The sequence below is a fragment of the Phragmites australis genome, chromosome 12 (assembly GCF_958298935.1).
Source record: "Phragmites australis chromosome 12, lpPhrAust1.1, whole genome shotgun sequence".
Lineage (NCBI taxonomy): Eukaryota > Viridiplantae > Streptophyta > Magnoliopsida > Poales > Poaceae > Phragmites > Phragmites australis.
The window spans coordinates 24,752,800-24,775,325 of NC_084932.1; the positions used below are offsets into that span (position 1 = coordinate 24,752,800).

The 22,526-nt window shown below is 43.4% G+C and overlaps 3 protein-coding genes and 1 long non-coding RNA gene across 4 annotated transcripts; 2 read left to right on the forward strand and 2 right to left on the reverse strand.

Moving 5' to 3' along the window:
- Positions 1–232: 232 nt before the first annotated feature.
- Positions 233–3,397, reverse strand: LOC133886131 (uncharacterized). The gene is made up of 4 exons (XM_062325863.1): positions 3,277–3,397; positions 2,081–2,238; positions 1,594–1,710; positions 233–1,202 (listed from the first exon to the last, which is right to left on the reverse strand). Exons 1-4 carry the CDS (start codon positions 3,323–3,325, stop codon positions 972–974), a joined length of 555 nt encoding a protein of 184 aa, XP_062181847.1. The 5' UTR covers positions 3,326–3,397; the 3' UTR covers positions 233–971.
- A 5,329-nt stretch (positions 3,398–8,726) lies between these two features.
- LOC133887435 (uncharacterized protein At3g49140-like) lies at positions 8,727–11,417 on the forward strand. The gene is made up of 11 exons (XM_062327394.1): positions 8,727–9,042; positions 9,104–9,251; positions 9,328–9,430; positions 9,549–9,616; positions 9,736–9,894; positions 9,986–10,126; positions 10,205–10,322; positions 10,422–10,516; positions 10,672–10,824; positions 10,939–11,034; positions 11,205–11,417. Exons 1-11 carry the CDS (start codon positions 8,792–8,794, stop codon positions 11,307–11,309), a joined length of 1,437 nt encoding a protein of 478 aa, XP_062183378.1. The 5' UTR covers positions 8,727–8,791; the 3' UTR covers positions 11,310–11,417.
- Positions 11,418–11,655: 238 nt separating this feature from the next.
- On the reverse strand, positions 11,656–14,050 carry LOC133886025 (protein AUXIN RESPONSE 4-like). The gene is made up of 2 exons (XM_062325740.1): positions 12,802–14,050; positions 11,656–12,243 (listed from the first exon to the last, which is right to left on the reverse strand). Exons 1-2 carry the CDS (start codon positions 13,930–13,932, stop codon positions 12,148–12,150), a joined length of 1,227 nt encoding a protein of 408 aa, XP_062181724.1. The 5' UTR covers positions 13,933–14,050; the 3' UTR covers positions 11,656–12,147.
- Positions 14,051–18,132: 4,082 nt separating this feature from the next.
- LOC133886639 (uncharacterized) lies at positions 18,133–19,821 on the forward strand. The gene is made up of 3 exons (XR_009903398.1): positions 18,133–18,191; positions 18,339–18,409; positions 19,734–19,821. It is a non-coding gene; the product is annotated as an uncharacterized LOC133886639 (long non-coding RNA).
- Positions 19,822–22,526: the final 2,705 nt, after the last annotated feature.

Consider the following 22,526-nt stretch of genomic DNA (forward strand, 5'->3'; position numbering starts at 1 on the left):
TATTATATAAATATAAATAGGTGGACACCAGGTTTTGAACCCTGATGAAAAACATCGTACCCCCATGACTCTCCATCACCACACTGGGAGATGTGCTGAATGTGAATATATGATTCGGAAAACACTACTTGCAGCACGACTGATACAGTTATATGCCAGCCTCATAAGACCACATCAATCAGTTGACACATATCACAGTTGATCAGCAGATAAGCTTGAGCAGTCAAAGATAAAGAATCAAAAGCATTGCCCTCAGCTCAGAAATTTTATAGGTGAACCTTCAGCCCCAAAAATTATACATTTCAAACCATATTCAAGTTGCATATATACATTCAAAATTAACTCAACACGATAGCAGTTGTATAAAATGCCACCAATATTGCCAATGTAAACTCAAAATTCCGGTATGGATATAGTGGGATGTTTTGTACATCACGCTAATCTCGCAGTAATGATATATACAGCTATTGCATCCATCTTCCCTGACCCCCCCCCCCCCCCCCTCAGTCTTCTTTCTCAGCTTCGCAGCATACCAAAATGTTACAACAAGCCTATCATAGAGTGCATATTTCCATGCAAAAATAGAATTTCGAGCTCTGGCGTATAAATTCCAACTTTGAAAATGATCAGCCTTGTAACTTGTAAGTCCATGTAGCTGTGGTCCACTCAATGACTCAATTCCACGTAGTCATCAAAGTAAACATTACTTTTACTACCTGGTCCATCTTTAGCCCTTAGGTAATTTGCTGTACAGAACAAATCGAGGTTCCATGTCCCAGCCAGGTCTTTGCATAAGCAGCGAATAGCCTCTTGTCCTTCATAAAGAATAATCATATGGAGATCGAACCTTAGGATCAACACTATGTACCATGCCTGCGCGTCAATTCCACATGCACCGTCTTAACGCTACCAAACATGAATATGGGAACTTCAGAATCGGCAGGACTGCAGAACGCTGTTTCGTCTGGATATCATGAAGGACAGGGGGTTGGAACATTCCGATGGCTCTCTGCAAAATCTCTAACTATGCGTTTAAGTGTTCTGCCACCTTTCCCTTGCATGTAACCTTGATGATTCCTGACATTATCACCAGTCCTGCTGTGAACATAGTCTGAGCCTTCATCCTCAAGCACCTTGAGCCACAGTGGAACAATCACTTCAGCTTCCCCTGGCTTTAGATACTCAGAGGGCAAATATTTGACCTGATCAAGATTTTCAAAACGTGTCAGCTAATATGAGACAGCAACTTTGCAGGGAAAGCTTTCAGTAGCAGAATAAATAACTGTGAAATCTCGTTCAGCAAATGGCTACATTTGCTCTCTGCACGTATGGATTCAGATCCGGCATGAAATTATCATGTAACCAAATGAAGGGAAATATCATCTGAGTGGTCCTCACATCACCTGAGACAATCCACTTGAACATGACAAACATGTCATGCATCTGAAACTTAAATGGCAGATAATTGGATCTCATATACTACCTCATGTTGATACTTGCAAACTACAAAGTTAGTTGAGAACTTAATTGAAGATAAGAACATATCGGCAATGTCTGGAACAATCAGAATGAAAACGAGTGCAGAAAGAATACCGTTGATTGTAGCCACCCACAAAGAGAAACCCAACAAAGAACAGCCTTCCATGTCGTTCTCTCACAGAGACTGCACAATGCTGCCAGGTGCTGCAATATTGTGGCAGATTTATGCACCTGTTTGGAAGAAAAAAAAAGAAGTGAATATTCTGCGACATCTGTTTGATCACATAACTGACCCCATGAATAGAACATAATTAAAAATAAGTCAACAGAAGCAAACTTTGTATAACAGTATCAATAGTATCATCACCAGTATGCTAAGAACTCAACAGTCAACTCATACGAGCATAATCTATGCGCTTGTGCAAGATGAAAATCCAGAGCTTATTAATAGACTTACAGGCACAAGTACAATGTACTGGCTACTTTTGATGTCTGACATAAGGCATAAACAATTGTTGAGAATCCAAAAAATATATACATGAACTAATTGTGACAAAAAAAAACATAGCTTATACGAAATTACTCTTCAAATTGTACTCACCCTTGACAAGGCTGATACACCAAGTAGAGCATAAAGTACAGTAGATAATAGACCTTCACCACAGCGTGCCAAGATTTGAACTAGCACCATACCAGGTGATCCGTCAGGGATGCACTCTGGGGATTCTAGCACAGCAGCAAGGCCAACCTCAAGAAAACCTGCAGATGTTATACAACTTTTGAATTATTTAGTTGGAAATGATCGAGTACAACAACAGGCGTTGTACCATGTTAAGAGCAATAGCTTGAGTTGAAGCATGCCACTGTGGCAGGTTATAACTTACAAGGCCACCATATGTCAATGGTCACAAAATAAAAGTATAAAATGTTCAGAAAGTACAAATAGATTTTAAACATTCCCCCAAAGCATAGATACATGAACCAGAACAATCACAGGACTCAACGAACAAGGCACCAACTTGCTCCAGTACTATATCAATTTGAAATGCCTTTAATAAACATGTTAAACAGTCAAAAAATTATAAAAAGGAATCACCAAATCTAAACTGATGCCAAAGTGTTGCCATATAAACTTCCTTTGCTATCCAGAAACTAGCTAAAAATTCATGCATTTGTAGTAAAAACATTAACTTGACATGGTTATGCTTCCACTTGAGCCCAAGCACTACTCAATCTGATCATTTCTTATTTCTTAATGATATTTGAGAAGTAGAAAGTAGGAAAAGGTTCTCTTCTAAATGGCGTTATAGGATCTCGAGAAGCAACAAACTACATCTTCCTAGACTGCACCTACTTTAACTAGTTGATCCTTGTTGTGCAAGACTACAAGGCTCAATCTGTTCGTTCATTGGTAACTAAGACTAAAGATGGGTGGCTACCAAGACAAATGTTCATCAGGTATTAAGAGAAATTTAATAGGCATATGCAATCATATTGTATTTCTCTTTAGTACGTGTGCACAAGTAAAAAAAAAATGGAGCTTGGAAAGGAATAGAGAGTGTTTTGTTGTGTATAAAGATTCATCTTATCAGGCAAAGAAAATTCTCATAGATGTAAAGCCAAGCAGTACAATAGTTAGTAGGAGCTAACATTTCACTAACATCAATTTCCACTTCAAATTCTTCTTTTCAACTGATTGCAACTGACAAGTTTACTCAGACAAGTATACTCATTGCATGACCATTCATGCAATTACAACCAGAAGACAATACATAGAAGTGGACAAATAGCACTCACATGACATATACGACATTGCTGCAAGTGCTGCTCCTCGGTGCATTGCCATAGAGCATATAGCTGCCTTCTGAAATGATAACTCAAGCAGCGAGCCAGATGCGATGATAGCTTCCTGATTAATTTTGCAATCAACAAAGAGAACTGGTATCAAAATGTAACCAGACTAATTTTTGTAGAAAAGATTGCAACGGATAGTCTAGCTTTGTTTTTCTGATCGGATGGTCCGATGAAGGCAAAAAGGAATCACCTGACTAATTTTTGCAGAGAAGATTGCAACGGGTAGTCTGCCTTAGTTCTTCTGATCGGATGGTCCGGTGAAGGCAAAGAGAAATCACCGGACTAATTTTTGTAGTGAAGATTGTAATGGGTAGTCCGGCTTGGTTCTTCTGATCGGATGGTCTGATGATGAACTAAGTTTTACCGGATGAATCCACAAGATCATTTTTTAGTAGTAACGACTAATGACAGCTGGCACGGTGGGCTCTGAAGATTGCACTCAGCGAATTATCCAATGATTGTAAGAAGATACTCACCAAATCATCCGGTGTTAACAGAAAAAAGTGTGTTGTTAGGCAACAGCTAAATTTAGATCTCTAGCCTACAAATATCCTCTCACTTGGTTTCGGTTGGTACTCTTGTGACCCTAGAAGAGATCATATATTATGTGTGTCATCAAGAAGCAAGAGAATGCACTTGATTGAATTCCAAAATTTATAATTGAAGGTTAAGGACATCTTTAGTGCTTGGAGAGTAGCAAGTGTGCATCTAGCTGTAGTCTAGGCTTGATCCTGGTCAAGTAAAACTATTGGCTTGTTAGTCTTGGTGGTTGGCAACACCTAGCCAATCTTTGGTGATTGCAATTATCTTGGTGAGCTCTTAGAGTTCTTGTGGGAGTCCCGAGAAGAGCTATGTGTTTGGTTTGATGCCCGCCAATCTGGAGATGGAGAAGTGGCAATCATGAGTGAGCATTTGAGACTTCATGACTTAAGGGGGGCGATATCCTTTGTGGATGCTCCAACGAGAACTAGGAGGAGTGTCAACTCCTCGATACCTCAGAAAAAATTTGTGTTCTCTTGTCCATCTCTTTACTTATCCGTATTTACATTTGAGAATTTTACTTACTTGCAATATTTACTTTGTGTTCTAGCTTACCAGTTTTTCACTCATCGGTCTAGTTTGATCATGTAGTCATATTTTAATTCATCTAGGCTAAGGTTGCTACTTGTTCTAAAATTTGGTAGGAGTAATTTTAATAGCCTAATTCATCCCCCCCCCTCTTGGGCCATTCAATCCTTTCAAGAGTGTTGCTAGGTGATTTTTGCCTAGAGAGTGAATCAAGGAGTGATCCTAACTTGTACCGGGTGGTACACCGCGCTTTGGAGTCTTGGTGACTCACCGGCAAATTAAGCCGGAGTTGCTAAGTTTGTTGATCCTCTGACTTGGTGTGGAGCGATAGCAAGACATGTGTACGGGGACGTAGAGACATTTGACTTATTGGCTCAAGCTCTGAAGTGATCACGACGATAAGTGACCGGAAGAGAGGCTTGTGATTAGGCTTTACCTTGGTGGCTTGGTGGCTCAACCTACTTGAGGCCTTGATAGCTCAATGGTTGTGACTAGGTGCTCCACCTATCTTGGTGGCTTGGTGGCTCAACCTACTTGAGGTATTGGTGGAGCTCCAACATGAACTAAGGGTAACATTCATGGCATCAATACCACGAGATAAAAAAGTCTCTTGTGTCGAGTTTGCTCTCTACCTTACATTTCCATATTTACATTCTTATAATTTACCTTCCTAAATAGGTTGTAATATCTTTTAAACGGTAGAGTAGACATACTAGAGAAACTTAAAGCACATTTAGATAGAAATTGATATAGATTTATCTTGTGTAGTTTTTTTGGAGCCAGTTTAGTTTTTAAGTGTCCTAATTCAACACCCCTCCCTCTTAGGTTGTCACCATCACCTACAGATATGTCCTAATCTCATTCGAGGATATGTGACCTAAGTAAGTTTCTATGCTCTTATACGGTTTTAGAGAAAATTTCAACAGCATCTCTCCACTGTTCTCCAAATACATATCTAGACAACAAGCCAAGAGGATGTATATCCGAAGAACAACAAGGAGATGACACCAAAATTCTCTCTAGAACCATACAAGAACACATAGACCTACTACTCAGGTCACATTTCATCGAACTATCTAAAGTTCATAGATAATTTGGGAGCATCTTCTTATAAATATGATGAGTTGCCAAGTCATATTTATAATCAAACACTCTTAAATGGAAGACATAGGTTACGCAAATTGGGTTCACTTTTAGGAATATAACTAACATAATTGCACCATAAATATATCAAGATTTGCACCTAATAGCAACATAATTTCACATGTAGGAATATAGTAGGACCATAATTGCACATTAACATATCAAGATTCTACCCAAACCCTAGAATCTAAAAAATAGTAGAAAGAGGAGGAGGAAAGCGGGGATGCAAATCTTCAAATGCTATGGGGGACAATCCACATGTATCAAGATTTGAGAGAATGAGTAAAATCCTTGATTCCAACTCAAACCTTAGAATCCACCGTACATGAGCAAGAGGATGAGAAAGGGGAGGCAAACCTTGAAATACCAAGGAACAATCTCAACTTCAAATCACCAAGATTTTGGTTGGTCTTCAACAGAATCGCCAAAAAATCGTTCCCTGTGCTGAGTAGCCAGCGGACAGATACTGTCTGGTCAAGCTACTCGGTACAGAAATAAACCTAAAATCACTCATTAGTGATGGGTGATAAGAAAACCCATCACTAATGAGTGAGACATTAGTGACGGATATCCTCATAACTCGTCACTAATGAGTTGCCCCGCAGTGAGCCGCCTGATGCTATATTTAGTGATGTGTGTCCTCTTTGTCTGTCGAGACATTAGTGATGTGTGTCCTCTTTGTCTGTCGAGACATTAGTGACGGGTGTTCTCATAACCCATCACTAATGAGTGGCCCCGCAGTGAGCCACCTAAGGATATATTTAGTGACGTATGACATCTCCACTTGTCACTAATTAATAGATCATTAGTGACAGGTTTTAAGGTGACCTACCACTATTATTTTTAGTGACAGGTCGTTTACTCATTGTCACTAATGACTCCTCATTAGTGCGGTTCTTGGTTGGGTTCCGGCTTGAACCACACATTAGTGACGGATCGTCATTGGACCTGTTATTAATAGTGCATTAATGACATTTTTTGTTGGACCGTTATTAATATTGTATCACTAGAGATAGTTTCTTATGTAGTGCTTCTAACTCTTTCCTCATTTCCAAGATTATTCTTTCACATTTCTCAATTAAACATATTAATCTACATATACATATTATCATTGATTATAAAAATACTAATTAGGAGGCTAAATGCTTCAGCTGAGAGGCGCTCCGATGAGGAAGGTTGGGGCGGATTTGGAGCGTCGCGCATTGCTAGAAGAAAGGGGAATGGGGTGGATTTGACGCGCAGGAGATGAGGAGCAAGCGCATCGCACGCGAAGGAGGTGGGGTGCATGACTGCGTGGAAAAGGGTTTTGGGGAGGAAGCACTCGACCCCGGCCGAACCCAAAAAACACATCGCGGAGAGATGACTCGATCGATAGAGCAGTGTTAATTGATCGATACCCACCTTGTTTTCCAGAATAGTAGTAATCTTCCTTCTCTCTCTCATTTTCTTTCCTCCAAATCGGACCCAATGCTGAGTTGTGCTTGCTATCCCTAGCTGACTGGGTGACAGAGCAGTTATGGGTACGGCGCTTTCACCACAGTTTTGGATCTAGTTACTTGCTCCTCCAGTTTTCAGGATTCGAAACCAAATTAAAAGTTTGACAGACTTGCTGTTGGAAATCAATTTCGGATTGTTCTTCTGGTAATCTACTTTCGAATAGACATACAACAATTATACATGTTTGCTGGTACTATAGTTTGGAACAGACATACAACAATTACAAGTGTTAATCAACAAGTACCCGACGGCCACCGGGGCTTAGCTTTGCGGTTCGAGAACAGGGTTAGAGGTTCGGGAGGTGCCCCAGGGCTTACAGGCAAGGCGATGGGCAGACCGACAATAGGAAACGGTGTGGCGAGGAATCAGTGGCGCCGTCGGAGCTACGGGTGGTATGTGGACGAAGGACAGTGCTGGCACGGGGGGCAAAGCGATGGCCTGGCACGTCAGAGTTAGGGTCTGTTTGTTTAAGCTTTTGTTTTTGGGTTTTCTTTGAAAAGTTGTGTTTTTGTTTGTCTGAAAAGCTGTTTTTGAAAATAATTTGTTGGCTTTTACAATAAATTTTTGGTTTCTAAGCACATAGCTTCTTAGAAAAACGTATCTCAGCGAGCTTCTCAGCTTTAATTTTTTTTCCTCAGAAGCAAACTTCTGACTTCTCCAGAAAACACTTCCCCATAACCCTGTTTGTTCTAGCTTCTGGTTTCTGGCTTCTGCCAGTAGCAGAAGCAGAACCAGAACCAGAAAACAAACAAAGCCTTAGTGAGGTAGTGAGTAGCGACAATGAATCTAGCGGCTTTTCACTAGAGGCAAGAGGAGAAGGCGTGGGGCCGGGAGTGGCGAGGCAAGCACAGTGCAAGAGAGAAAAACTAGGTGGATTGGCGCGTCTACGTCGCGTCCGTTTTTTCACAGTACATGATAAAAGAAGTCTTAAAAAATTATATTCAACAATTTTGAGTATCTCAATATTTATTTATAAATTTATTAATATTTAAAATATTTATTTAATTATAGGAAAAATAATATTATTTTTATACATATATAGTTTTAATATGTAGATGACAGTAATATAAATCTAACAAAATTTGTTTCATATTTTTTTAATTTTGAACCTGAATCTAGTAGTAGGATCAGATATGTTCGAAAGCGTGCCTCATGTCCTTTCATAGGACTGTGCACTAAAGAGATATGATCATGTTGTTACACAGTTATTGTTTGTTAAATCCGAATCAAATTTAGATATCTAAGTTGTAGTTGACGTGGGAGGGTGACGTCCAAGTTATGTTTTGACTTGGAAAGATGGTGGCATCCTTTGGAATATGCACCAAATTGGTATAGGGGTGGCTGAATTAACTCAGCGGCGATCTGAAATAGTAAAATACTATGACATTTATAATATAAATAGAGAGAAACAAACTCATCTTATGATTTAATTGACATATACGCACTTTTTATAATAGAATCTTACATAAGTGCAACAACCGAAGAATCATTTGTTGTGGTTGTAAGGATGTCGACGTCAGGGTTTAATTTTGTAATATTAATATATATTTCAAAAAATCAAGAATGTTATGTACAATGGGCCGTGCCAAATATGGTTGCGCTGCAAGCCGCAGCTAGCCCACGTTCCCAGCCCATTCAGGGAGAGCCGTCAGCCTTCCAGCATTTGCGTCAGCTCCCGGTTTTGGATAGGCAGCGATAGGCGCCACATAAAACTATCTGCTCCTCGGCTCGGTCACCTTCCTCCCCTTCCATGGTATACCATGCTGCTGGGCTGCTGGCAGCGGCCACCGCTGCAGCGCCGGACCACTCGTGCTCCCCCTTCCCCTCCTCCCGCCGCACTCCTCCTCCGCCGCCGCCTAGTTTCCTTCTTTCAATGAGAGCCACCATCAGCTCAGGCCTCTCGCGACGGTGCCAGTGCCAGTGCCGCTGTCGCTGCCACGCTTGGTGGAGCAATGAGCGCGCACGCCGGAGCTGTTGCGCCAGCCGTGGCCGCCATTGCCGGTACGTGTATTGGTCTCACAGAGTCTTGATGGAGCCAGCTGCTGACTGATGGCTGATGCAGGGCCGTCGGGTCGGCGCCGGACCACATGGACGAGCTGCCGGCGAGGGGGAGGTACCACCCGTTCGAGGAGATCGCAGAGACGTTGCAGCTAGACGACGGCGAGCCGGCCCACCTGACCGACGCCGAGTCCGCCCGGACAATCGTCGAGGTTGCCAACCTGGACCGCTTTCTGTCTCTGCTTGCCACTTGAAGAAATGCTAAAAGAATTCGCGCGTGAACTGCAGGTGAACAACAAGGCGACGGTGATGATCTCCACGCTCGTCAGCGACGGCGTCCACGAGCGGATCATCCTGCCAGAGTTCCCCTACCTCACCGACGAGAACGGAGGTACGCCGTACGCCGACCGAGCTCCCTGGCTGATGTAATGCAGCTAGAAGCTCAAATAACTTGCTGCCGGACACTCTTATTTTTCCTTCTTGAAGCTGCTGCGTGGCAATCTGCTCAGATATCTACTTCGAGATCGACAACGACGACGCGCTGCTGGAGAGCATCATGGGCGAAGACAAGATCGCGGTGACGACTCTGTTCTTCACATTTCCTCCCTTGTTTCTCTTCATGAATAGCAACACATTGTTCATGTTGTTAATGGGTATGGCACTGAGCTTGTTCATGTTGTTGTTTCATGGCTGCAGCATGTCATTATTGGGTTGGATAACACACAGGTCTTCGCCGACTTGGATCTAGCAGCAGCGTCCGCCACCGATTTCGCTCAAGAAGATGACGACGACAGCGACGACGATGGCTCGGACGATGATGAGGAGAGCGACTTCGATGATGACTTTAACGACGTGGTGGGAATAATTCTCTAGCAGCTAATTTTACTTGTGAGGAATCTAGAGGGATTGTTTATTTACATGATCCTGCGTCTCTGAAAATGTGCAGGAGGGTGTGTTTGCTGTTGATGATGATGACGACGACGACGACGACAGTGAGGACGACGGAGATGACGATCTACCAAGCTGGTCCAACCTTGAGACCGTGAATTCTTGCCATCCGTTGTACTTTGCAAGGATGATTGCAGAGGTATATGATTGAAGTTTAGCATATGTGAGCTGTATTAGCATGTTTTGTTAACAGTTATGCTCTCAATTTCATTCCCAGGCCGCAACCAAATCTAACATAGACTGGTTGGACCGACCACCGGCAAGCCTTGTCGTTGAGGGTCAGCTGAGACCTGCCTTTGCTGAGGAGAGCACCATGGTTGCCAAGCATTTGTCAAGTATCTACCGTGACGAACACCGAAATGAACATTATATTCTGCAGATGTATCCATTGTTCTGAAACATGGGGTTCTTATAGGTTTCTGAAATCGGTGCAGGTGATGAGCCACAGAAAGATAAAAAGGGAAATGGTGCTACATTCTTTAAAGTTGAGGTCCTCAGCATCGAGTTGATCACTGCATATGGAACTGAGGCATGTTTCTTTCTTTTGATATGTTTTTCAAATTACCCGCAACCACTTAATGGAGTTGACTGAACAGTGTGCTATGATATGAAATTGTAGCATTTGGTGTTATGTATTTTGTTGACCACAGTTAATAGTCTTTTTTATGGTTTGATTCCCTATAGCCAAAGGTAAAAATCGAAGATTACCGCAAAGCTAGGCCAGACATCATTGCGCATTCCGCACCGAACATAATATCGCGGCTGAGAGCCGGTGGAGATAAGATCACACAAGCTCTGAAATCACTCTGCTGGAGGTGCAAGGCCATCCAATTAGAGGTACAGTTTCTTCAGACTGATTGCAAGCACTCTTTCAACATTGAACATTATGGAAGAGAAGCGCATTACCTCTCAAGGTGAGTGCTGAAACACTGCCCGGTAATGTTTCCGCAGGAAGGGGCGGTGATCGGAGTGGACTGCCTTGGCTTTGACTTGAGAGTGTGCTCAGGAACACAAGTGCAGACGTTGAGATTTGCTTTCCCTACAAAGGTATGTGACAGTTCACCTTATGGTTCTACTTACTGGAACATCAATTGGTACTTAAATAAGTGAATTATATGGATGGTGAAATAACTACTTCCGAAAATAATATTAACTGAAGGAAGGTACATGCATTTCATTTTCATGTGGTTCTGATTTATGAATCTTTTGGACTGCAGGCCACTTCGGAGTTCGGAGCAGAGAAGCAAATACATGAGCTTCTGTTTCCTAGGAATACACATCAAGAGGGGCAGTCACCACAAGCTCGACAGAAAGAGTCTTGATGTAATTCAATGTGATAACTTTATTCATTTGGTAGGAAATCGATTTAGCAAAATAAATTATTGGCACTTATCATGAAGGTAATGGTATAACTTTCGAGCTTGGCATTATGATTTTGATTTTTTGGGGCATGCACAAGTAAAAATAAAAAAGAAAAAGAAAAACCGACCAATTTCAAAGTAACGGCAGTGCTTGTTCTTGTGAGGTTTGGAAACCGTGGAGCCAAGGGCCTTCGAAATTTAAATCCCAGAAGAGGCACATATTAAGACCTCAAAATTGTAGCTCACACTTAGGTCTCACTTGGAACATTGAAATTTCGCAGAAAAAATCATAGGAAGCAATGATCGATGAATGCACCCCGAAAAGTGATTGAATAGAATATGTTGTCTTCAAAGTAATGCTAAAATGAGTACATACTACCATAGGACATGTTTGGTAAAAACACAAATGCTAGCATGAGTATCTCGCCGTTTTACAATGCATGCAGGACAGCAAGTATCAATACCCATTTAGCAACAAAGTACAGCAGTGTAAGTTACAGACGGCACAATAAGAAACTCTCCTAAAACAAACATCTCAAGGTACACATGTCACAGCATCAACTGAAAGACCAACACAAGAGCTCTATGGGTGCATTTGTTCAACGATCCTCGAAGGAGGATATCGTACATGAACATGATGTCCGCACTTAGGTGAGCATTTCCTGCTGGCAGGAGCTACAACTTGTACAAGAAAGAGCAAATCATCTTGGTTGAGCGAGACTCTGTATGCCCATAAGGCATTTTCACAACCAGAACCTTGATCCTTGAACATGATCATGAATCTGGTACTGAAAGGTTGTCATACCACTGGCTGTTCAATGCGACCACCTTCTGCTTCTTCTGATGAGGTCACAAAATCTGCTATCAGCTCTGAGATTTCCTCAGCGGCATCCTCCTGAGCAAAACATTGAAAATAATAAAATCATCATCTAGGCTTGCCACTTAGCTATAATAGAGGCACAAAGCCACAAACTAGCAATGCCTGTTTGAAAATGTAGTGCCTAAGGTCCAAGGGTGAAGTATCACTCTTGAGTGAAGTTGTAAAATAGAAATAGAACTATGATGATGGAAACCTGACACCAAGGAGCGCTGCTTGAAGGAAAATGAAAAAAAGAGAGAAGAAATCGACAGTCAATTCAGTGGAGAAGGGAGTGATTTGGCTAGTTGGCACGGAAATTTAGCGACCAGGTTCACTACTGCACCTATTTTTGGAATGATTTGCATCTTTCACCAATTGGCACATGATGGCAAATGCTGGTAGAACTATGTCTTAAAAGAAATTTCACTGCAACTTCATGGCAAGCTAGGCAATGCCAGTCTAGGGGCAGATCAATCAGTTGCGGAGTGTGCGACATTGATCTTGTCCTAAAATTTGGCAATTTAATTTTGTACAATTCTCACTTAGGCATGCTCTCTGAAAAATGAAATTGATAAGCTAAATCATCACACTGACCTGAGGCCAGCGACCGCCGGAATGGTAGATGAATTTGGCATCCGGCAGCGCAGCTGCCACCTTCTTCCCCTCATCGATCCACATATCCGACCAAGAACCCGACCACAGCACCATCATCGGCAGCCGCCTCACCTCCTCCGAAGAACCCCTCCACTCCCCCAGCTGAAAGCTGTGGTTCATCGCCTTCCATGCCTCAATCACTCCCTCCGTCCTCCCCTCCCCGCGCATCGCCGCCCGTTGCGCCTCAGCCTCCTCGGCCCCTATCCCCCGCGCGCAGCACAGCCGCACCAGCCCACGGAACAGCGCCGGCACCCGCAGCACCAGCCTCCCCAACACGGGCACGTCGAAGACTGCAGCCGGGAACGCCGGCAGGGACGCGGTGGCGTCAACCAACGTCACGCTCCGGACCGCCCCCGGGTTGGCCGACGCGAACGAGGCCCCGGCGGCGAGCGCGGAGTCGTGGAGCACGAGGTGTACGGGGGCGACGCCGAGCGCCTCCAAGGCCCGGGCGACGGCCGCGGCCGCCTCGGCGGGTGCGTACGGGGACGAGGGCGGCGGCGCCCCCACGCCCGCGGGCTCCTGGTACGGCACCTCGCCGGTCTGGACGAGGTGCTCGAAGGCGTGGAAGACGCCGCGATCCATGATCTCCCGGAGAGCGCTGGCGCGCGCGGGAGCGGCCGCGGCAGGCGGCGTTGCGGAGAGGCCCTGGCCCGGGAGGTCGAGGACCGCGGCGAGGATGCCCCGGGAGGAGAGGGCGGGGAGGACGCGGCGGAAGGAGAAGGATCCTGCGGCGAGGCCGGGGAGGATGAGGACGCGGTGCGCGGGAGGGCCGCCGGCGGGGCGGGAGGTGGCGGCGAAGAGGCCTGGGAATGGGTCGAGCTTGAGGAAGCGCCCCGAGGCAAGGTGGCCGCGGAGGAGGGGGGGCTGGAGAGGGGGCGCGTGGGAGGAGGGAGGCAAGAAGTGAGGTAGGAGGAGCGCGAGGAGGGAGACGGCGGCCGCGAGGTAGAACCAGAAAGGGATCGCGGATGCGAGGGAGAGGGGGTGGGGTGGCGGCTGCGGTGGGGGCGGGGCTTGGTCCGGCGCCGCTGCGGCGTCGGCATCGGCGACAGCGGGGGGATCGGCCGCCGGCATTGCTGGCTTGGTTTGCTCCCCGGCGCGGCGTGGGCAGACAGGAGAGTGGAGTCGGGGACAGCGGGCAGTGTGAAAAGCCGCTCGCTTGCTGGGGAAAGTGGGTGTCCGTGGACTGGGCGCCTTCCTTTCTGCGCTGGGGAAAGCGGCTGGAGTATCTGCGCGCCCTGAGGTTGTCGGTTTGTCACCGGAATACTCCCTCCATTAAGAGATTGTATTTTTTTCCACGATCTTTAAAATTAGATTTTAATTAATATTTTTTATAAAATATAACATTTATAGTATACAAATTTTAATTTTTTTAAAAAAATATATATTTACTATTTTTAAACGGATGAAGTAACTTCTAATAAGCTAAGCTTATGATTTAACTTGTTTCGTTAGCGAGCTGGTTCGACCAAGCTTGCAAGCTGCTCAGAGCCTAACTAGCTAAGTGTGGTCCAACACATTGGCTCTTTTGCTGGAGTATCTGCGCGTCCTGCGGTTGCCGGTTTGTCACCGGAATACTCCCTCTATTAAGAGATTGTACACATATATTTTTTGACTCGATCTTTAAAATTAAATTTTAATAAATATTTTTTAATAAAATATATCATTTATAGTATACAAATTTTAACTTTTTTAAAAAATATATGTTTGCTATTTCTAAATGGATGGAGTAATTTTTAATAAACTAAGCTTATGATTTAGCTTGTTTCGTTAACGAGCAGATACGACCTAGCTTGCAAGCTGCTCAAGAGCCTAACGAGCTAAGTGTGGTCCAACACGCTGGCTCTTTTGCTGGAGCACAATTGTTACTTTTGGGAGGCTGGGAGCCACCTAATACTTGAATCACTTGCTTTCTCTCATCTCGAACTCTTGATCCTCTCTCCAGAGTCTCAAGTCATCTAAATCGTACTTGCCATCCTAGCTCGTAGGATAGGGTTTTGATGTCGGTCGCCATCGCCACGCGTAGTGCGCTCACACCCACTCTCTCGCCGGGCACTATGCTCGTACCCACGCTCACTCCCCTACCGTCATTGCAGGACGCTCAATTTGTCTGATTTATTATGTAGGATATGTTTACGTATGTATGCATGCTTCTGTATATGTAAATGCACATCTTTCTGTATAAAGTGATAAATTTAAGTATAATAAATCCATGAGTTTAAACTACAACTCGGGTGATATTAAATAGTGTCAAGAATGGAAACAAACTAAAATTTGTGCCCGGCTTGCGAGCCTAATGAGCTAGCTCGAGCTCTTATGGAGTTGAGCCGAGCTAGCAATTTTGCTCGTTTCTTTAATAAGTCGAGCCGAGCTAGCAATTTTGCTAAAATATATGTTTGCTATTTCTAAATGGATGGAGTCAATTTTTAAAATATTGTAGTCAGTGTTTTGAAAACAGGTCTACTTTCCCGTATACATGGCCTTGTACAAGAAACAGGTACCCCTACCTGTTAGGCCGGTTAGGATGTGTAATCGCCGATTATGCCACATAATTGGCTTGATTATACCATATAATCGCTACTAGGTGGGTGACTGAGTACCTCTTACCGGTTTTTAAATTATCAGTTTTCAAAACCTTGGTTTTAGTATAACAAATCCTTGTAGATCTATGGGCGGCAAAATACTGACAACATCAGAAAAAAGATGCGCGCGCACACCTTCACTTTTCTAAACGAGGTAAGGTCTCAACTTCTCAAGTTTTGTTCCGGTTCTCATGAATGATTCCGTAGAGAAGAACAATTTGATTAATATAAAATATAAATAACCTCCTAGACGTCATGTATTTCTGATTGGAGGAAGTATTATGTTACTTGTGTGGTGAAATTCCAAACTGCCATGGAGCACTTTGTGCACAATCATAAATTCTTCTGAATTTTAACCAGCCCTGATCGATGGGACTTGCCAGGCCAGCAACTCAATAAGTGATTGTAATCTATTCACTACACATGCTATTCCACTAAAAAAGAGGCAGTTTGTTCCAAGCAACTTTCAACAAAATAAATGTGCCAAATTCGATGCCAATGTGCCAAAGAAATAGAGAGAATGCTCGATTAAGATCTCTGGATTAAATCAGCAACAAGATTTCCATGGAAATTCTTTTGAATTTTAACTGGGAGGATGGGAATTAAATGTCAACAATCAATTGCGACCTGTTATTAGGGGGGAAATTCTATAGGGCATGTTGCATAGCCCTCCTCATGAAGGACGTCCCAGATGCCCGCCATGTGGCTGCAACAACAATCTCAAAGCACCTCCGAGCGAGTCGTGTGAGCAAGTCATCCACGCCCATCATAAAGAGTTGAGTTGTCCATGTGAATGTGTGTCACCCGCAATTGAAACCATGCCCATCTTGGTTTTCTGCAAAAACTGATTGAACCCCAGAGGTTGGAGATAACAACACCTCCCACATGCCGCTTGTGATCGAGGAGCCTCGCAGCGGCGGTGAATCGCTCTATCTAAATAGGGTTTACATTCTTTTATTTTTAAAATTGAGTCTAGGATAGACGCTTTTTTAGAAGGATGGATTTGATTGCTTGATTAATATCTCAATGCTCAAGAGATCCTTTAGAACCACCTAGTTGAGAGACATATTCACTCACGGACACAGAATTCATTTTGAAAAACTTCACTGAGTCCGGAGTCTCTGGTGTTCACCGGATACTCCGGTACTCAGTACTCAGCCGGAGTCTCCGAGGTAGACTTCGGCAAAGAATCTCGGTTACGGTTTATTCTTTTTGGAAAAAGACCGGAGTCTCCGGTGTATACCGGACACTCCGGTAGTTTAAGGGTTAATAGACCGGAGTCTCCGAGCTCGGTTAAGTGTCTTTTAAAAAAAAAGGGGACCGGAGTCTCCGGTGTTCACCGAATACTCCGGTAAATATTTTAGAGTTAACCGGAGTCTCCGAGGAAGACTCCGGCAGAAACTCTTGGTTAGCGTTTAATCTTTTTGATAAAAGAAAAGAGAGGCTGGAGTCTCCGGTGTTCACCGGATACTCCGGTACCTGGAGAGGCCGGAGGGTCCGACTGGTCTCCGGACTTAACGTTTTTGGAAGGACTGTCAGGACCGGAGACTTCGGTGTTGACCGGAGACTCCGGTAATTTAACAGAACTGTAACGGCTAGTTCTAACACGTTCTGTGACCGTTCTGACGCCGTTTTTAGATTTAGGGCTGGATACTCCGGTGTTCACCGGATACTCCGATAAGTTCTGACAAAACAGTAACGGCTAGTTTTTGAGAGAGAGCTATAAATGCCCTCACACCCTATGGCATTTAGAGCTTACTGTGGCTGGTAAACTTGAGACCTCTTGAGCACTTTAAGAGCATTCAAAGACCCTCCAACCACCTCTAGAGCAAAGTTTGCAAATTTTCGAGAGTTTGTGTTTGGAGAGAATACAAGCCACTTGAGCAATTGAGTTCTTCATCGAGCATCTACTGCAATCATCTCTCTTGAAGCTTTGGGCTTCTAGAAGGAAAGGAGTCGCCCGTAGAGCACCCAAAACTTGTGGTGTGCCTCGGGTAGTTTGTAAACATCTTCGAATCGAGTAAGAATTTCTAGCTTAATCTTGGTGGTCGCTAGAAGAGGATAAGGTTGGAAAAGATCCGGCTCTTTGTGAGCTCCTCAACGGAGACGTAGGCACTTCTTTGTGAGGTGGCCGAACTCCGGGATAAATTCACGTGTTCTTATTTGTGCTATTTACTTTATCGTGTGAATTTTGTGACTTATCATATAAATTGCTCTAGTGACAATCTTGCTAGTGTTAAGTGTTATTTTAGCTTTGTGATATCTAGTAGACCTAGTATAAACCTTAGACTCTAGCTGTTATCTTTAATTCACATTTATTCTGAAATTCCCTTTTTGGCCGGAGACTCCGGACTAGACCGGATACTCCGGACCATACCGGAGTATCCGGCCTTCACCGGAATATCCGGCAGTTTTAATCCGCTGTTTTTTAGTTTTAATTTTCAGAAAAGCCTATTCACACCCCCCCCCCCCCCCCGCACTTTCATCCCCGCAGCAGCAGTCACCAACAAAACCCTAGACCTCCCTCCCGCTAAAACCCTCAAGGAAGGTAATGTTTCTTGCCCAAAGATTGGGGCTTTCGTTCTAGATCTCTCGTCGACTCTGTTCTCCCTATTTTCCCTATTGGTTCGAGACCTTTTATCCAAAGAATTTCGTGGTAATTAGTGGTTGTTTCCTATGGTACAGTGCGGGAGGATGGTGGAGCCCACCAAGATAATCCATATCCGGAATGTCGGGCACGAGATTGTTGAGGTGAGAATGAGAGGAGGAAAGGGGAAATCTTGAATCTTTCCCCCTTTTTGTCTTTTATGGGATGATTTTTAATTCGGCTCATCTGATTTTTTGACAAAAGATTTGATCTTTATTGGGTGTTTGCTCACTGTGCTCTTGTTTTTGTAGCCAGATATGCTTCAGTTGCTTCAACCGTTCAGGGTGGTCTCCAAAATCGTCATGTTCGTGCCAAGAACCAAGTGAGTTCTTTCATTTGCTTGAATATAAGAAAGGAAACATTGTATGTATACCTTGTATCTGAATGCCTAAAAAGTCCCATAGCAAGCACTTGTGCAGAAAAAAGGAAAACATGTCAATTATTAATTTGATATTCATATCCTAGGAAGCTTGTGGGGTCAAGAGCATTTTGAGAACTAGTTTTTTTTAATAATGGAATCAAAATCCCAGCCTTCTGCGTGAATGCATCTGGCTCCAAAACTTATTACAAAGTGTTGCACTCAGGCATCTACATCACACATCTTGATCGTAGAGAAACTTAGACAAAAAAAGCTAACATAAGATAAAGAGTATTTATTAAGAACTAATTCTATTCCTAAACCTCTATCCATGGTTGGCAAATAGTTGCATCACCGTAGTCTCAAGAGTCCGACATGCAAGACGAAGCATCTCATTGTCTTCATCACACTTTTGCAACAGCGCCCAGAACCGGAGCCAATAGGTTCCTCTGTAAATTACCTGCATATAAGTTTTACAAGGTGATTTATCAAAAACCACGTCATTCCTGCTAAGCCATAAAGCCCAACATAAAGCAGATGCCCCAGTTAATGACAACCTTTTTTCTTTTGCTCCCCTTCCCACAAACCAATCTCCAAAAAGATTATCAATACTGGAAAGTAAATTCAAGTTAAAGACTATCTGAACCACTCTCCATATAAACTTTGCAAAATGACAATCGAAAAAAAGGTGTTGAATGGTTTCATTGCTACTGCAAAAGCAACAAGCTTTACTTCCATTCCAGTTTCATCTTGCCAAATTATCTTTGGTGAGAATAACCCCTTCTTTAGGTACCATAGAAAAATCTTTATTTTTAATGGAATTTATATTTGAGAACTAGTTATAAGCAACTTTCTATTTGAGTTGCATCTTGAGATCAACACTTGCATAAGGGTTATTGCACAGAAGAAGCAAAAAAAGCATGTTAGATACTAGTCGTAGAAGGTCCTTAACACACGCCAAGAATAATGCCCATAAAAGCAAAATATTCTATAGGCGTGCGTTTTCTGCTTTACACAACTCAAAAGTAATGGATAACCAAGTGTAAGAGTGGTAAAGACTTGTAGCCTAATACAACAGCAATCACATCCTACCCTCATCCTACATCTATTATCTCCACAAGCAAAGTACAAAACCACCAAGTGGAACTATAACGGTCATTTTCAATAGTCTTCTTGTATGATGTGATATAATGTTTGTACTTCCACATCCAATATCTGCACTACTTTCACTTTCAAGTGGAACTATAACGGTCATTTTCAACTAGTTATTTGTTTGCTACATTGCAAGGAAGAACAATTTTGCAAGCGGTGACTATGATGAGCCAGTAAGACTTTCTCAAACTAATGGTTCTCCTCTGAAAAATCAATCAGAAAAGGATGTTGTCCTAGATTAAGCCATGCCAAAGACAACATTTCAGTTTGGAGTGAAGATGCAGGACGTCAAGAAGACCATGAAGCAGAACAAGGACCAGAAGCTCATGAGTAACCTCCACAAGGTAAACAAGATCCTGACTAGGAAGAAGGGCAAGAAAGATGGAGTAGACGAATGATGGCCATTATGGTGATGATTTGCCTAGCGCGAGGAAACAATGGCACTAATGTTGTAGCTCTTTTTTTTTTTTCTCCTGAATGTAGCGTAGTGTTCTGAGAGAGTTACAATGCAATGTTTCGACCTCAATAGGTATGTCTCTGTTTGTAAGTATGTATTGTAAAGAAAAGTGACCCATGATTTTGTCAGTTTGGCTACTCGGACAAGAGCATCATCATCAATTGTAAGATTGTTTTATGTACAAACAACTATGTATTGTAAAGCTTGAATTTTGGGCTTTCTGTACAAACAAGTTTGTGTCATTTTGGGCTTTCTGTAAATCATCAATTGTAAGAACAGCATTGCAAAATTATACAATTGCTTTCTATACAAACAAGAGTATCATCATCATCATGAATTTTGGGCTTCAGAATCATAGCAAAATTAGTTGACCTCGTAAACGATATTGAAGCTTAAATCATTTAGTGTTGAATGACACATAAACATATTACAAAATGACATCACAAGAGTTCTTGCATCTCCATTAAAGAAAACCAGTGCAAGAAGTTTGACAAACTTAGTTTTATTCACACGCTTACAAAAAAAAAAAGAGTAACATCGCGGGGGACGAACATCATCGCATCAACGGCAGCAGCCTCAGCGATCTGAGCAGCGCCGGCATGCTCGGCGGGGACAGGCGTCATCACATCAGCACCGACTGCCTCGATGATCTCGACGGGGACGAGCGTCATCTCATCAACGGCGATCTCGGCGACGCCGGCCGGCCTGCTCGGCCAGAGTACCCTTTCCTGTAACGGAATGACAAACTGAATCGTGAGTGTAGTACTAATTTTGCTCATGGCATACCATCTTATATCCCGGTGTAGTACTAATTTTGCTCATGGCATACCATCTTATATCCCGGTGTTCTCTTTACCTTCTGTCCGTTGGAGAAGCCGAGTCGGGCGGCGAGTGCGCCGCTAACGGCCCGGCAGAGGAAGCAGATGAGGGCAGCGAGCACGCCCGCGTGTCACTCGAGGAGGTCGTAGGCGTCGTAGAGCACCATACAGACGGCAGCGACGTGCGGGAGCAGGGCGGCACTCGGCAAATTGCAGTTGATCTCTGTATCCTCTCCAAACAGCAGCTTAACCTCGTTTGGCTGCGTGCATTAGGTGCATATGCAAGGCTCAGAAAACTCGGCTCATTCATTCACCGCTCGCCCGCACGGCTGACCTAGAGGAGGTGCTCGGGCCAGGCCCTGTGCGTGCAAAAATGATGTGCCAGCAGGCTTGCGGGAAACAGATTTAGATAGTGTATCTCACAGGTCTAGTTTATTTGGTGCAGTCTCGTGTACGTGTGTATTTTTTTTATTTAACTCTCGATTTTATTTAAGTATAAGAGTGATCTAAAAATTCTAAATATTTTCATAAGTAAACTAAGGTTCACTAACAACTTATTTTAATTGATTTGATCTAAAAATTTTAAGCTAATATTTAATTAAAATTCCTAAAATAACTTACTTTTATAACTTCTAGAAATTTTTGATATCTCAAATAAATTCCTAAAATTAAGAAAAGTCATTAATATTCTTATCATGTGATGTACTAATTTATAAAAATATCACCAACCCTAAGTTATTTGATAAAAAATAAGTTACTTTCTAATGCAACATATACTCATAGAGGTAACTAAACACCCTCTCTTCTCAGCCAGACTGAGCATGTATAGCTAACTAAACAGACCCTATTTAAGGGTGGGTGTGAGCTGGATTGCTCCAATGAATCACTGACCTGCTCTATAAAAACGAGTCTAATGGGCCAGTGGTTCGACCCATGAAATAGTTGAGGGGCAGTGGGCCAGAACCAAAAGATCCCTAGGGTCTGCCTCTGCCTCCATCAACTCATAGAAACTCGAGCTTGTCTGGCGCAGCCACTTCTGATGCACCGCCCCTTCCATCGTGCCGCTGTCCACTGTTGTTGCGCTCTGTCACAGAATGTTACGCCCGTGGCCATTGGCGACGATCGTCGTGACGTGAGCTAGCGACTCATCACAGAATAGAGAAGAACAAAGAGGATTTGGGAGTATTTGTTTCTATTTTTCATTTCTTAGTCTGTTTTGATTACATGGCCAGGTTATATATCCCCCTCGGCTAACACTCTGCCCTCTGGGCCCCACACACGCCAGCTCACCACTCACCCGACGACAGTTAGACAATTTTAAATTGAATCCGCCCAGAGCGCACCCAACACTTCAATGCTTTCTTCAGTTGCCACTCTTGATACCTTCCCCTCCTTCAAACATTATTTGACCCCAAGCAATGGCATGCGGAAAACACTCTGTTGGCATCTTAGAAATAGGTACTAAATGAATACCAACGCCTTGCAATGTAATTGTCTTGCCGTTATACTCAAATTGAACAAGCTGGTCCTCCCAATGACAGAGCATAGGACTAAACTTCATAAGCCAATCATAACCGAGTATGGTATCATAAGCACCCAAATCCAGAATTCTCATCTCATGCTGGAAAGTGTGACCTTGAGTCCGCCATTCCAA